Source organism: Pelobates fuscus, chromosome 13 (genome assembly GCF_036172605.1).
Source record: "Pelobates fuscus isolate aPelFus1 chromosome 13, aPelFus1.pri, whole genome shotgun sequence".
NCBI lineage: Eukaryota > Metazoa > Chordata > Amphibia > Anura > Pelobatidae > Pelobates > Pelobates fuscus.
In genome coordinates this window covers 35,497,497-35,512,714 of record NC_086329.1, presented here as the reverse complement: position 1 = coordinate 35,512,714, position 15,218 = coordinate 35,497,497, and the positions used below count along the sequence as shown (strand labels likewise).

The 15,218-nt window shown below is 39.5% G+C and overlaps 1 protein-coding gene across 1 annotated transcript in view; it reads left to right on the top strand.

Moving 5' to 3' along the window:
* The window catches only part of DICER1 (dicer 1, ribonuclease III), an 87,362-nt gene extending 73,573 nt beyond the window's left edge, over nucleotides 1-13,789 (top strand). Inside the window, exons 23-28 of the mRNA XM_063440043.1 lie at nucleotides 742-897; nucleotides 2,342-3,185; nucleotides 4,135-4,403; nucleotides 6,597-6,759; nucleotides 6,924-6,999; nucleotides 10,970-13,789. Of these exons, the coding sequence (XP_063296113.1) occupies nucleotides 742-897; nucleotides 2,342-3,185; nucleotides 4,135-4,403; nucleotides 6,597-6,759; nucleotides 6,924-6,999; nucleotides 10,970-11,135 (1,674 nt within the window). The 3' untranslated portion in view covers nucleotides 11,136-13,789. The remainder of the gene's footprint in view (nucleotides 1-741; nucleotides 898-2,341; nucleotides 3,186-4,134; nucleotides 4,404-6,596; nucleotides 6,760-6,923; nucleotides 7,000-10,969) is intronic.
* The last annotated feature ends 1,429 nt before the right edge of the window (nucleotides 13,790-15,218 follow it).

The following is a 15,218-nucleotide window of genomic DNA, read 5'->3' as shown; positions in this document are numbered from 1 at the left end:
TGCATTATGGGATTTGCGCTCATGTAACATTTGTAGTTTAAACCTTTTATCCTTTTAGCTCCATGGCATACCTTTTCACTATTGGCTGATTACACAATACTTATGCTGTTTAATTGGCAGTAAAGCATTGCTGTAAAAGCTTAGCATCATTGCAAGATTTGTGGTGGAGACACTCACTGCTCTGAGAGTGACTTTCTAACTCAAGTTTTTAATTTTATTATTTATAAACTAATCACTAACCTGCAACCATCATACTGACCCCTGAATCAGGGACGTCATGAGAGGAGTTTTAATATCTCCTTCGCTATATAACTTATGCTTGTGGTGACTCCAAACTTGAAGATACATTCTTTTCACAATTTGCTTGGGAGCTTACTGCTGCACGACTAGTTCTCAAAACTGTGAACCAGTCTGGGAATTGTGAATAGCAGCCTTGATATGCTATGCTATGGCTAAATCAGCACTTAGTTTAAAATACCTATCCCATAAACTACAACTGAACAGAGGTTTATGGGATGATAAATACCCCACCAACCAAAATTAGAGGTTTCTGATTAGTAGAGCCAATTCCTTTAATATTGTTTCCCTTTTCCAGTATAAATACAGGCTCCAGGTAACGGATGTCTACAGGACTTGGTTTGTTTAAGATTGTGGGAGTTTAACCACGAATACAGAGCTGCAGATTGACTACCCTTTGTAGAAAATATTCTGGTTTTATAAAGTGTTTTTTTTTCGTTGCAGGTCAGTAACTGTAATCTTTATCGCCTTGGAAAAAAGAGAGGCTCGCCCAGTCGTATGGTTGTGTCCATATTTGATCCGCCTGTAAACTGGCTCCCTCCTGGGTATATTGTAAACCAGGATAAGAGCACCTCAGATAAATGGGAAAGTAATGAAAATGTGAGTTGGAAATGTTGTATTTTATGAATAAGGAAAGCTGTGTTTAGTAAAAAAATTGAAATGTAACACCTGCATATCACACTCTTGAGACCTTTGCACAGTTTAGATTTTCAGTTTGTATAATACTCTATCCTCAGGATTGTGTTCTTAATTGCTTTTTACAACACTGAGAAATGAGTTAAAGGAAGAAGGAATAATTCTGAATTTTATGCTGTGGGTTTTAGGAAACATGTTTGTCTTAATCACTCTTTTCTTCCATTGTGAAATAATACGGTCAATCTGTTTATACTACCCTTGCATTCTAGGGTATCAGGGTTGTGAGGTAGAATGGGGGGAGCTCCTTACTGGGTATTAACCCTTCAACCGATTGTACAAGCAAGAAAGGGGAAGGCCATGCCATTGGGCTTTCACTGGTTTCTTGTGGTCTCAGGGACCCAAGAGCAACTTTGTTCCCTTGTCGAGAACTATGGGATCTGATCTGCCACCCCTATTTAGTTATTTGTGTGTGCCATACTCTTAATTAGCATAAAAAAAACAGTATTAGCACCTTGGGACCTATGGATCCATCCCTTTGCACACTGAGGTATGAGAAAATAGTTTTAAAGGGACACTATAGTCACCTGAACAACTTTAGCTTAATGAAGCAGTTTTGGTGTATAGATCATGCCCCTGCAGTATCACTGCTCAATCCTCTGCCATTTAGGAGTTAAATCCCTTTGTTTATGAACCCTAGTCACACCTCCCTGCATGTGACTTGCACAGCCTTCCATAAACACTTCCTGTAAAGAGAGCCCTATTTAGGCTTTCTTTATTGCAAGTTCTGTTTAATTAAGATTTTCTTATCCCCTGCTATGTTAATAGCTTGCTAGACCCTGCAAGAGCCTCCTGTATGTGATTAAAGTTCAATTTAGAGATTGAGATACAATTATTTAAGGTAAACTACATCTGTTTGAAAGTGAAACCAGTTTTTTTTTTTCCATGCAGGCTCTGTCAATCATAGCCAGGGGAGGTGTGGCTAGTGCTGCATAAACAGAAACAAAGTGATTTAACTCCTAAATGACAGTGAATTGAGCAGTGAAATTGCAGAGGAATGATCTATACACTAAAACTGCTTTATTTAGCTAAAGTAATTTAGGTTACTATAGTGTTCCTTTAAGACAAAGTGTAACTTTCTATTACTATAAAACTGTTGCATAGTAAGATAAGTGCCTACTGGATTTATATAGCCAACTTCAAAAAAATTTAATATTTAAAATCACCACCGAAACAATTATTTTTTAATAAGCCTAAAAAAAACAACAACAAAAAAACCTATAAAACATATATATAAAAATGTGTATGTATGCCATAGCTAGTAAATTAATGTATGTGGTATAACTAAATCCTTACTAGGAAGGTAACTGGGTTTATCATGAGCTTTTTGTTTATCTGTTTGCCCCAACAGACTATTGAAAGTGTCACAGCCAACGGAAAACTGTATGAAGACTTTGATGATGAAGAAGATGAAGACTTGATTTGGAGAAACCCAAAGGAAGAAACAGACTTTGATGACGATTTTCTGGAATATGATCAGGAACATATAAAATTTATTGACAGTATGCTTATGGGATCTGGGGCATTCGTGAAGAAAATCCCTCTATCTCCATTTCCACCACCCGACTCAAATTACGAATGGAGAGCACCAAAGAAAAGCTCACCGGAAACTGGTCCATTCCCACCCGACTTTGATGACTTTGATTACAGTTCCTGGGACGCAATGTGTTACCTGGATCCCAGCAAGGCAGGAGAAGAAGACGATTTTGTAGTAGGCTTTTGGAACCCTTCAGAAGAAAACTGTGGCGCTGATGCTGGGAAGCAGTCTATTTCTTATGACTTGCATACAGAACAGTGTATTGCAGACAAAAGCATTGCGGACTGTGTAGAAGCATTGCTAGGCTGCTATCTGACTAGCTGCGGTGAAAGAGCCGCCCAGCTCTTCCTTTGCTCTCTGGGCCTAAAAGTACTCCCAGCAGCCACAGAGGCTACTAAAGGATTGCTTTCAATCCAAGACAGTGGGACCAATAGCAGTGACACAGACTCGGAACATTTGTTCTGCAAGGGGATAGACTACGGTTATTTGAAGATTCCACCAAAATGCATGTTTGATCATCCAGATGCAGAGAAAACCTTGGACCATTTGATATCTGGCTTTGAGAACTTTGAGAAGAAAATTTGCTACCAGTTTAAAAACAAGGCCTATCTTCTGCAGGCCTTCACTCATGCATCCTACCACTACAATACAATAACTGGTGCGTATGTTACTCTAGAACTGTAATTGCTTTGCATTGTAGAAAAATGTATATGTATTTTGTAGCACTGAAACATAACCTTATGTTTCTGAATGTATTTTATGATGCTGTTGTTAAAGGAACACTAGAGCTAGGAATACAATTGTGTCCTCTAGCCTTATAGTGTCCTCTAGCCGTTTAGACCCCATCTACACTTCGTAAATGGTTAAACCACTCAAAATAAGTTGGCGCTTAGGACCGCAGTGCACCATAATCATCTCATTGAGTTGAAGTGGTTATGGTATCTGGAGTGTCTCCATTAAAACCCAAAGAGGACGCGACACTGGCAAATTAAAGGAGTACTCCGGCATCAACACAAGTTAATATGCTGTATTTTTTTTGCATGCAAAGTTACAAAGACTGAAAAATGACTTGTGTCTATTAAGATCAGCCTTTCTTATGTCTGCTATGTGTTTGCAAAAAAAGTTTTTTTTTTTGTTTAGTTTTTTTGCAGAATTCTGTACCATAAACCTGCCTCCTTAGTCATGTTCATCTTTCCAATGGCAGCGCTTAGTGAGCTGAACTGCTAGAAACAAAGCGCCTGCATTAGGAGGAGAATATTGCTAAATGTCAGTCAGTCTGTCTCACTGACTGCAGTTTGGTTGTGGATCAAATGAGAAGTGAGCAGCCATATGGCTAGGATTAGAGTACCGCATTCTGCAAAACGACTTATTTTGCAAAGGCTACAAAGAGCATGCAAAAAAAAAAAAATAGGATACAGATGAGGGTCTGTATGCACGCTTTCCTTGGAAATAGGTAAATAATAAAAAAATGACGTTGATTAATCCCTCATTAAGTTGCTAGAAGTAGTTTGACTTATTTATATAAATACTTCAGATTGCTATATTAATAAGCAAAGTACATTGAAAGTATTTACTCTGCTAAAAGAACACTCCCCTTTTTTTGACAGATTGCTACCAGCGTTTAGAATTCCTTGGAGATGCAATTTTGGACTACCTCATAACTAAGCACCTTTACGAAGACCCCCGCCAGCACTCCCCAGGGGTTCTCACTGACCTGCGCTCTGCCCTGGTCAATAACACCATATTTGCATCATTAGCTGTGAAATATGATTACCACAAATACTTCAAGGCTATCTCTCCAGAGCTGTTCCACATCATCGATGACTTTGTGCAGTTCCAGCTGGAAAAGGATGAGATGCAAGGGATGGACTCTGAGGTACTGAGCGGATATTTTCTCTGTGCGCTTTGGAGTTATTCTATTGTCTTATACTGGTATTAAGTCTGACTGGTACAAGTCTTGATTCACTTATTACAGAATCTCTCGGTGGTGTATAGATCAAGAGACATAGTGTCTGTTAACATCTCCCCCCACCAATTTGACCAATTGTAAACAGGTATCGCAAGAGCTGCATTGAGCAGTGATTTATGTGCAAAAAAAAAAGCTCAGGGAATAGAACATACATAAACATGCCAGGTACTATTTTGTTTCTGGTTTCTGGAGGATTTTAATGTAGAATATACTTATTACTTGTCGACTGCCTAAGCTTTGAACTTTTTACATTAGGGAATGTATATATTCCATACTGTCTCCTATAATATTCTGCCAAGCAGATAAATGGAACATGCATCTGACACTTTGTTAATAAACAAACCTACAGACCTTTCATGTCAGGTGTTTCCTGCCTTAAAGGAACACTTTAAGCACAATCACCACTACAGCCCATTGTAGTGGTTATGGTGCCAATAGTGCCCAAACACTCCCCAGAGCATGGTTTGCTAATGCTCTGACTTCTTACCAGGTGTCCGCCAAGCACTGGTCTCTGCCCGAGCGAAGATCATGGTAGGTTGCTGGCTCTCACTCAGAGACCGGGACCAGCGCCCCAATATACCCCTGCTAAGAAGTCAGACCTTTAGTAAACAGTGGCATCACAATGCCATTCATATTTTCTGAGTAAAGGAGCGCCTGCCTTGTGCCGAACTACATGTACCTTAATCTCTGCTGAGCAGGGGTCTATTGGATCTGCTCAGTGCTCTTACTGAAATTAAAGGAATTGCTAGGATTGGCTGACCGGTATTCGTTACTTTGTAGTTTAGACAGAAAGCAAATGTAGGATCTTCAAAAGTGCATATCTTTTCCTTTTTATTGCATTAACAAATTAGAGTTTAGTTCCACCCTGAAATGTCCCTTTTAATAATGAATTGCAGTTCCTTTAGGCTGCTATTTATTGCCACCTAATGGCAGTTTATTCTCTGAAGGTATGGGATAGCCAGAGGATGTCACTATTACACTGTGCATTGTTCCCTCTTTTGCATAGTCTAAAGGCCTTAAAGAGGACCTGTTGTCATGTATGCTTTGTTTGTCAAGTGAATCTCTCCTATTTGACCAAAACGACTTTTCATCACATCCATGCAGCTCGTTAGTTAATTTAATTTTATAACATAAATAAGAAAATTTGGTTTGTAACATAACATAGGCTAGATATGATGTGAATACCTAAAGGAGAGGAGTGTTGAAAATTAGACATTTTCGTGAACCCTCACTAGTAAAATTTCTTTGAGCATAAAACCAACCAATATCAGATTTTATCAGTTAAAATCTCATTCACTCCTCCTTACAAGTTGCTTCTTTTTTATGAGTGTTGAGATTTTTAATACACCCCTCTTTGCACCCCCTTAACCCATAAAGGGAATTGCTGTGTTTCTTAACACAAGATTGCAGGGTTTCCAAGGGATTTAAACATTTGGGACTGAGCCAAGGTGAAAACAGAGTGAGAACCAGGCCAACAGCAGTGAGTGACGCAACACCCCATGGCTTTTGGAGTGTAGGTCCCAACGGTGTGTGTGAAATAAATATATAGATTTATTTTCATTTACTTACTTTCTTGAGGAGGTGGAGGTGAATTTTTTTTTTAGTAATGTTTACGCATTGACAGTTTATCTAGGATTGCTGATTTTACAAGCAAAGTAGAGGTCACTCTAAGGCATTAAACATCTCTAGGGGGTTCTGGTAAGGCGCAAGCCACCTTAATGGGTTTAGCACTATAGGGTCAGGTAAACGTGTTTGTGTACCTTTTAATATTGCTGTTTAGTTTCCATATTGTCAAATTGTGGCAGGAAGAGCCCTGTTTTCTTTTTTTTTTTAATTTATTAATTGTATGTTAAATTGCTCAAACGCTTGAGAAAATAAATCTGGACACCCTCCTAGAATTGTAGCACTAGAACTACTGCATTAAGCTTTATTGGTTATAGTGTTTAGAGTGTCTCCTAAAATCTGTTCTCCTGTCCTTGCTGGACATTCCATTTACTTACTTATTTCTTTTTAATAACTTTTGCCTTGCGTAATAATATCAAAAGAAACAAATGCACAACAGTTATATAAAGGTAATGTGAGTGTTTTATAATGTAATAGTTAAGAAGATCAGAAGAGGATGAAGAGAAAGAGGAGGACATAGAAGTCCCGAAAGCGATGGGTGACATATTTGAGTCGCTGGCCGGAGCAATATATATGGACAGCGGCATGTCATTGGAGACGGTCTGGCAGGTGTATTATCCAATGATGAGGTCACTTATAGGTATATACACAATCAGCATTTTTTTTTTTTTACAGTGTGTGTCAATTATACAGGCAAATATTCCAAAACTATACAACTTTAAATATAGATTTTTATTTATTTTTAACATTAATTATAATAGACTACGGAACTAAATTGAGATCTAACATCATTTTTCTCTTTAGAAAAATTCTCTGCTAATGTTCCTCGATCTCCAGTGCGGGAATTACTGGAAATGGAGCCAGAGACTGCTAAATTCAGGTAAGAAGCATGTAATATTCTTTAACATATTCACTATAAATATGGATCATTCATTTTGTGGCCAATAGCGTTCCATTTTAAACTAAGAATGCAGTCAAGGTCGGTTGTAATGACCACCATGATCTGGTGTTACTTTAACCCCTTAAGGACACATGACATGTGTGACATGTCATGATTCCCTTTTATTCCAGAAGCTTGGTCCTTAAGGGGTTAAAGATACTAAAACTGCATCTATATAGCACCTCCAGTAATTAATTGTGGTGCCTGTTTAAACCCCTTAAGGACACATGACATGTGTGACATGTCATGATTCCCTTTTATTCCAGACGTTTGGTCCTTAAGGGGTTAAAAGCAACTCAGCACCATGTATAGATTGACTGACTAAATATCTACCTGAATGTGAACCTATTACCCACAAGATTTGCGGATATAAGGGACACCAGAAATTAATTATAACATACTTGAACATTGCTTCCCTCTTAAAAGCAATCTGTACCTACCGTATATACTCGAGTATAAGCCGAGTTTTTCAGCCCATTTTTTGGGCTGAAAAACCCCAACTCGGCTTATACTCGAGTCAAGGTCTGTATTATGGCAATTTACATTGCCATAATACAGACTGGGGGAGAGGGGGGCTGGCAGAGCTGTAACTTACCTCTCCTGCAGCTCCTGTCAGCTCTCTCCTCCTCCGCGCCGTCCGTTCAGCACCTCGGTCAGCTCCCAGTGTAAATCTCGCGAGAGCCGCGGCTCTCGCGAGACTTACACTGGGAGCTGACAGAGGGAGCTGCACGGACGGCGCAGAGGAGGAGAGAGCTGACAGGAGCTGCAGAACAGGTAAGTTACAGCTCTGCCAGCCCCCCTCTCCCCCCCACTGAACTACCACTGGACCACCAGGGAAGGAGAGCCCCCTCCCTGCCATGTATCAAGCAGGGAGGGGGGACAAAAATAAATAAAAATATAAATAAAATAAGAAATAATAATAAAAAATAATAATAATAATAATAATAAAAATAATAAAAATAAAAGGGGGTATAAGGACCACTGTGGGAGGGGGGGGGGGGTATAAGGACCACTGTGGGAGGGAGGGGGTGGGATAAGGACCACTGTGGGAGGGGGGGGATATAAGGACCGCTATGGGAGGGAGGGGGGGATAAGGACCGCTATGGGAGGGAGGGGGGGGGGATAAGGACCGCTATGGGAGGGGGGGGGGGGATAAGGACCACTATGGGAGGGAGGGGGGGGGGGGATAAGGACCACTATGGGAGGGAGGGAGGGGGGGGGGATAAGGACCACTATGGGAGGGAGGGGGGGGGGGGATAAGGACCACTATGGGAGGGAGGGAGGGGGGGGGGATAAGGACCGCTATGGGAGGGGGGGGGGGGATAAGGACCACTATGGGAGGGAGGGGGGGGGGGGATAAGGACCACTATGGGAGGGAGGGAGGGGGGGGGGATAAGGACCACTATGGGAGGGAGGGAGGGGGGGGGGATAAGGACCACTATGGGAGGGAGGGAGGGGGGGGGGATAAGGACCACTAGGGGAGGGGAGGGTAAGGACCACTAGGGGAGGGGTGAGTCAGGACCACTGAGGGAGGAGGAGAGGTCAGGACATATGGGGGGGGGGGGGGGGGGGCAGGCAAATATCCTTGCACCGGCCCTGCACACACTGCATTCATACACACACTGCACTCATACACTCACACACTGCATTCATACACACACACACTGCACTCATACACTCACACACTGCATTCATACACACACACACTGCATTCATACACACACACACACACACACACACACACACGCTGCACTCATACACACACACACACGCTGCACTCATACACACACACACACACACGCTGCACTCATACGCACACACTGCATTCATTATACACACACTGTAAATAAATATTCAATTAATATATTTTTTTTAGGATCTAATTTTATTTAGAAATTTACCAGTAGCTGCTGCATTTCCCACCCTAGTCTTATACTCGAGTCAATAAGTTTTCCCAGTTTTTTGGGGAAAAATTAGGGGCCTCGGCTTATATTCAGGTCGGCTTATACTCGAGTATATACGGTACATTACTGAATTTAGCTTCCAAACTGCCAGCACAATATGCAAAAATATTTGTATGTGGCTTTAATATTAATACAATAGCCTGTGATCAAACAATTATGTAAAAATATTACTGTATACGGTAGTCCCATCAATGTGTTAATCTTCATAAAGCATACAGCGGGTTCTGGTGGATGGGGTGTTTGCCTTTTAAAACCAGAACTGCTGCTCCATGCCTCTGCATTGCATAGTATTGCTAGGAAAGGTGAGTAAAGTTTATCTAACTTGGATTTTATTTTGGAAAGACGAGACTAATCTTTTCTATAAGCAGGGGTCGCTGTGAAGTTATAGTTTGAATTGGTGCTAGCTGTAAGTGTTATTGGAATGTTCCCATCTCCATAAAACTTAAGCTCAGTGCCATCTTCCCTTCAGGGGTTAAACCACTTGTAGCTGTTGAGATTTTCTTTGGCATCTGTTACTCCCTATTTTCTATAGAAATATAGGAATGATTTATCAGATGGTATTATGTGAGCCCTGAGTAGGGCCAAGAATGAAGTATAAAGAAGAGGGGGGGGTTGCATTAATGTAACACTCACAACCCTTGTATCGTGGCAGTGGCCATGGTGCTCGAGTGATGTGTTTATCATTTTGATTTAAGCTATGAATTTAGCAATAAAGGTGAAAATGACAAGTTTCACATTAATACTTCCATGCAAGTGTCTACAGCAGTGGTTTCCAAACCAGTCCTCAAAGCACCCCAACCAGTCCAGGATTTAGGAATTGCTCAGTTGTGCCTAAGGCGAAAGAAAAAATCCTTAAATCCTGGACAGATAGGCATGCCTTGTAGACTGGTTTGTAAACCATTGGTCTACAGATTTGATGATTGCAACTTCATTGCCGTTTTATTTCTTTACCCTTTTACTTATTTAGATTGCCTTCAGGCAGCTTTAAATTGAGTAGATCAAATGCAGTTTACCAGTTATGTAAGTTCCCCCAACATGCCACCGAGCTCTGTTCTACTGGAATAAATAAGCAAAAACCGGTGGGGCTGACTGCCAAACATTCAGAGATACATTTAAATAACATATTGAGGCAGGAATACATGGGCCAGGGGCAGAAGTGGCACAACACTGCAGTCTGGTCAAAAACACATTTTATAAGCAGCTCTGTCCCTATCTCGGCTAATGTGTGTACAGGCATGTCACTCGCTTATTAAAGCCATGTCCCCGCAGCTAATAAATGCGTTCATGGGAGACCTAAAAGGATGCTGCACAAGTATAAAAAACACTGTTTTGTTAATATACCCGCAATCAACATATGCACACATTTAGTTATACCCAATGAGAAAACATAAATAAAAAAAGCATATCTAAATACAATTTGCAACATCTTGCAGTTTTCTTGTCTGCTGCCTTTGCAAGATGTCCTCTTCTAATCCAACCCAGACTTTATGTGACTGTTCAATCACAGACTTCTCAATTAGAAGTCTTTGTAAGGCAGGTGCTCTGAGCAATTGCCTGCCTCTTGAGCTTCGCTCCACTGAGTAAAACAAACCAGGAAGTAACAGGACCAGTTAATTTATCAAACTGTAAATTTCTTTGGTAAAAAGTGTATTTTTGGCAATAGTCATTGGCATAAAGCAGATATTACTTTAAATCTGCAGTTAAACGCATTCTAAAGAATTTGGGTTTAACCCCTTAAGGACCAAACTTCTGGAATAAAAGGGAATCGTGACATGTCACACATGTCATGTGTCCTTAAGGGGTTAAAGAGAATTTTCTTTTTTGTTCAGCCTGTTTTTGTTTTTTCTCTCTCCTTTAAGTTCCCTGTTTCATAGCAATTTCTAAAACTGAAAATCTCTTGTATGAAAACAAATTACAACTATTGTATTTTGTTTTCCTTCTTATAGCCCAGCGGAGAGGACATATGATGGGAAGGTTCGAGTGACTGTGGAAGTCGTAGGAAAAGGCAAATTCAAAGGGGTTGGAAGGAGTTACAGAATTGCCAAATCTGCAGCAGCCAGAAGAGCCCTTCGAACCCTCAAAGCAAACCAACCTCAGGTCTCAAACAGTTGAGAACTGGCCTCCTCGGTCACTGCCGGAACAACCTTCAATGCAATGCTGAGCACTCATCCCTTCAGCTATACAGAGGTTAAAAGTATACATATGACGTCTATAAAGCAATTGTGTTGAGAGGAACAAATTAAAAGCAGAATGACAGTGTTTCGGTATGGAGCAGAAAACCGAAAGCATGTGCATTTGGGAAGCCAACTGTAGCTTAATCCTCCCCAGTGCTCGGTGACGGGAAGAGACGTTTATAGTGTTTTGCGCAAACACAATCCTTTTCCTTGTTCCTCACTTCTGCTTTGTTTAATCGGAAGAGTGCTTTATCTGTGATATCTGGCAGTGTCTTGTCTGTCTTATTCATATTTTTTTTTTTTCTTCTTCTAAGTAGGACTTTGCTAAATGTTGGGGTATGGAATTGAAAAGTAGGGTCAATGGGATATGTCTAAAAGTGCATCTATGTGAGTGAAGATCTATATATACTTTTCATGTATACTAATTTTTTTTTTAATCCACTGCAAACATTTTATAAGCTGTGTTAGCTAACGGAGTGTGTGATTATTATTTTTCAGTTAAATCACCACTGAATGTCACTCATATCAACTTGACTTACACAGTTAAATTTTGCATTGCCCTTACAGGATGGCATTTTGTTTCTGGGAAGAGGTGGTGATAGTTGCAATCCCACTGTCAAATAAAAAAAAGAATCTAGCCTGTTTATTGGATGTTACACGTACTGCAATATAGAATTCTACTGCCTTTGTATAGATTAAGATGCCTCTCCTTTTGTTTTACACTGTCTCCTTACTAGTGAGTGCAGTAGTTCTCCACAAACTCGAAGGTTGTGTTTTTTTCCTGTAATTCAGACTTTTAGATCTGTTGACCCTTCGAATTGCTTCAATTTTGCGTTTGTGGAGGAAATTCCTGTCGCAGTATGGCTGTTGACACGCGTTAACACATTGTAATGCCAAAAGGCTTTGTGCAGTCGCTCTGGCACTTTAAAAAGGTTAATTGGTTTCCTAATCAATAGTAGATTTACTAAGTGGTATTTGTTCTTCCAGATGGGCTGTAATTAGAAGTTGGGGTCTAGTAAGCAACAAATAGAACATTTTATATTGTCACCTCTTAATCACTTTCAGCTCAGACTGTTTAAATGTAGATTGGGCTTGTCTGTTACCCTGAGTAGGGCAGGGCAAAAATGTACTTCAGTGCATTTGAAATGTATCTGTAGTCTTGTCAATTAACAAAGACTTGGGTGGGTTTTTTATTTTATTTTATTTTTTGGATGGTGGTGGTATGGGTTGTTGGAATAAGGGCTCTGCCTAACTTTCTACATTAATATATTGTAGGCAATCTTCACTTGAATACCTCATTTACCCTTGTTTTTTTCATTCTGCGTGCTTTGTCTGTGTTTGGTGCTATGTTTAAGTATTATGCTTGAAATGTGTAATTTTTTTTCCATTTGCACTGTAACGGTATTACCTCCTAATTTACAAATTTCTTTATTAAAAAAAAAAAAAAAATGTGGGCTAATTTCACTCACAATTCTCTTATCAGAGGTTTGCTGCAGCTTTCCCTTTGGTCTTTGAAGCGTTATGCTTAGCTTATCTGTGCAAACTAGGTGTGCATTTCAGTAAGCACTATGTAAATGGTGACTGTGTTAAACAGTCTAAAATTAAAAAAGCCCAACAAAGGCTCCTGCTGTGCATTTCATTGTAGTCATTTGATGGCAATAATCCTTTCTGGCTTTGTGCACATATCATGTGGGAGTGGTCCAGCACTGAAAAGGTTAATAAAGGATTTCTTTTAAAAGGAGTTTTTTAGGCTGTTTAATTTTTTTTTTTTTTTTTTTTATATGCATGTCATTCTAATTGAGTAGGGTGTCTGTGAGATGTAAGGCAACAGCAAGAAGGAACCCAAGCTTCCCGATACTGATTTGTGATGTACAAGTAATAATCTTTCACTGTAGTGCAGTGAAAGACTGTCATCCCACAGACCGCATTTGTTGAATGACTGAGCACTTGTAAATGCGGTCACCACACACCCTGCAGACAAGGAGAGGCAATCCGTATAAAAACAGACATATATACATCCTTCGATACATGCTGTTTTACATAGGTGTTGTGGCAACGTAATGTTAAAGTACACCCTGAATGGTTTTCATTCAGATACCAACTGAGATTCCTAGATTTGGCAAACTAAAGGCTGGAGATGACCACCGCTGGATACATTATATAGATGTATTAAAACAATTATGTATTTAACCTTTACATTCCCAGAAATGTAAGTGTGTCTTCTCTAGCCTAGTAAGTGGCTTAAACCCCTAGCTTCTCCCTAACACTTCTGGAGAGGGTTGATTAAATTGCAGGGACCCTTACTGCACCCATAACCTATGCAAGGAGCATAATTTGTTATGGTGCGTTGAGTGTCCCTTACCTATGTCAGTACTGAACCACTCCCAGTAAGATTGCTTAGAAGGAATATTGGTTTCTACGGTAACTCACAGAGCAGTATAGCATCCCTCATCATTTGCATATATTTGCTGGGGTTACTGATGAGCTGCTCTGTATGTGACTGTGTCGCCACAAAGCTATAAATTCAGGCTGAAAGGTGAGAATGCTGCCTTGTACATTGCGCACCCGTATCGTTCTTATTTAAAAAAAAAAAAAAAAGTTTTTAAATAGGCTGAATTTGTTTTTTTTTTTTCCTTCTTGAAACCTGTTAAGTCTATGAATAATGTTGGTCTTTTTTTTTTTTTTTTTTTAATCCGCTGATATATATATATTTTTAAAAGTGCTAAATCTAGGAGACAGTCTTGATATTCAAAACATTTGCAAGTGCTTGTTTTTTTTTCTTTCCACCCCCCTTCTAATTATGTACTTGCCCCATAATGTTTTGCAACAATACTAAAATATATGCATTTTTGCCGACCCATTTCAAAAACTTAATTGTACAAAGGCTTCAATATTACACATAATAAACACATGCTTCCGTATGACATTTCTCCTGCTTCCTGGGTATTCACGCTTTTAATTGTTACGCTTGCTGTTTGCATCTCATCCCATTCCCTTTACCCCCTCTAGCCCACATTGCAGATCACTATAATTTCAACTTACATCTGAGATTGTGAACTCCTCAAAACTTCAGCTGAGACCTCATTCTGACATGTCATGTGGCAGTGTTTTGTGTGGTTTATTAACCCTTAATAATAAAGTATGCAGTTAAGACTTGACAGAGAGTAAATGTAAACTGCTTGGTGGCGACATATGGAGAGGGGGGAACTTGATTGCACCTGTTCTTGTTATGACCACCTAGCAAACTGTATGATTTTTATCTTTGTTTTACAATACTGTACTTTGAATAGACCTAACTATGCTGCATCTGTATTTAAAGCTTTTTATTGGTATGTTTATGTAGCACAAAAAAGCGTTGCCCGAGCGCCGTGCTTTACCTCATTTCAGATCGACGATATGCTTAAGAGGGAGGGGAGTCATGTGGTTTCGTTTTAGCTGCCATTTCAAGTCTAAAATAGGATAATTTTGTTGCCTGGGATGGTCATGTTCTTGCACAGTGAACAACCGTACAAGTCAATTTAAATTTTTTCTATATATTTTTTTTAAACTTCCTACTGTCTGTGGTGTTCTTCATTTTACAAAACATCTGGGTAGCATTTTGTTTTTTTAATTGCTACATTAAGAGCAAAAATAGTTTTGAAATTTGGTTTCTGTACCATTCCCAAAGGTTGAGCCTTTGAAGCTGGAGTGATATGAGCTTTGACATTCAACAAAGTACAGTATAATATATATTTTTATTTAATTATTGTGGTTCTGTTAACCCAACAGTTGCCACAGTTCTCTTCCTGGCACAAACCTTTAACTATTATTATTTTTTATTTTTTTATTAAATAGAAGCACTCACCTGCACACACCATGCCATTTGAGCAAGTATGCAGGTTTTGGTTTCTGTCAAATTATTCAGGCCTTTTTATTACTTAATGCATGCATCTAAATATTGGAGATTTTTTTTAATGTAATAATTAAAAATTAATTTTTTTTTTAACATTCTATAAATGCATACAAGACAGCATTTGGAAGT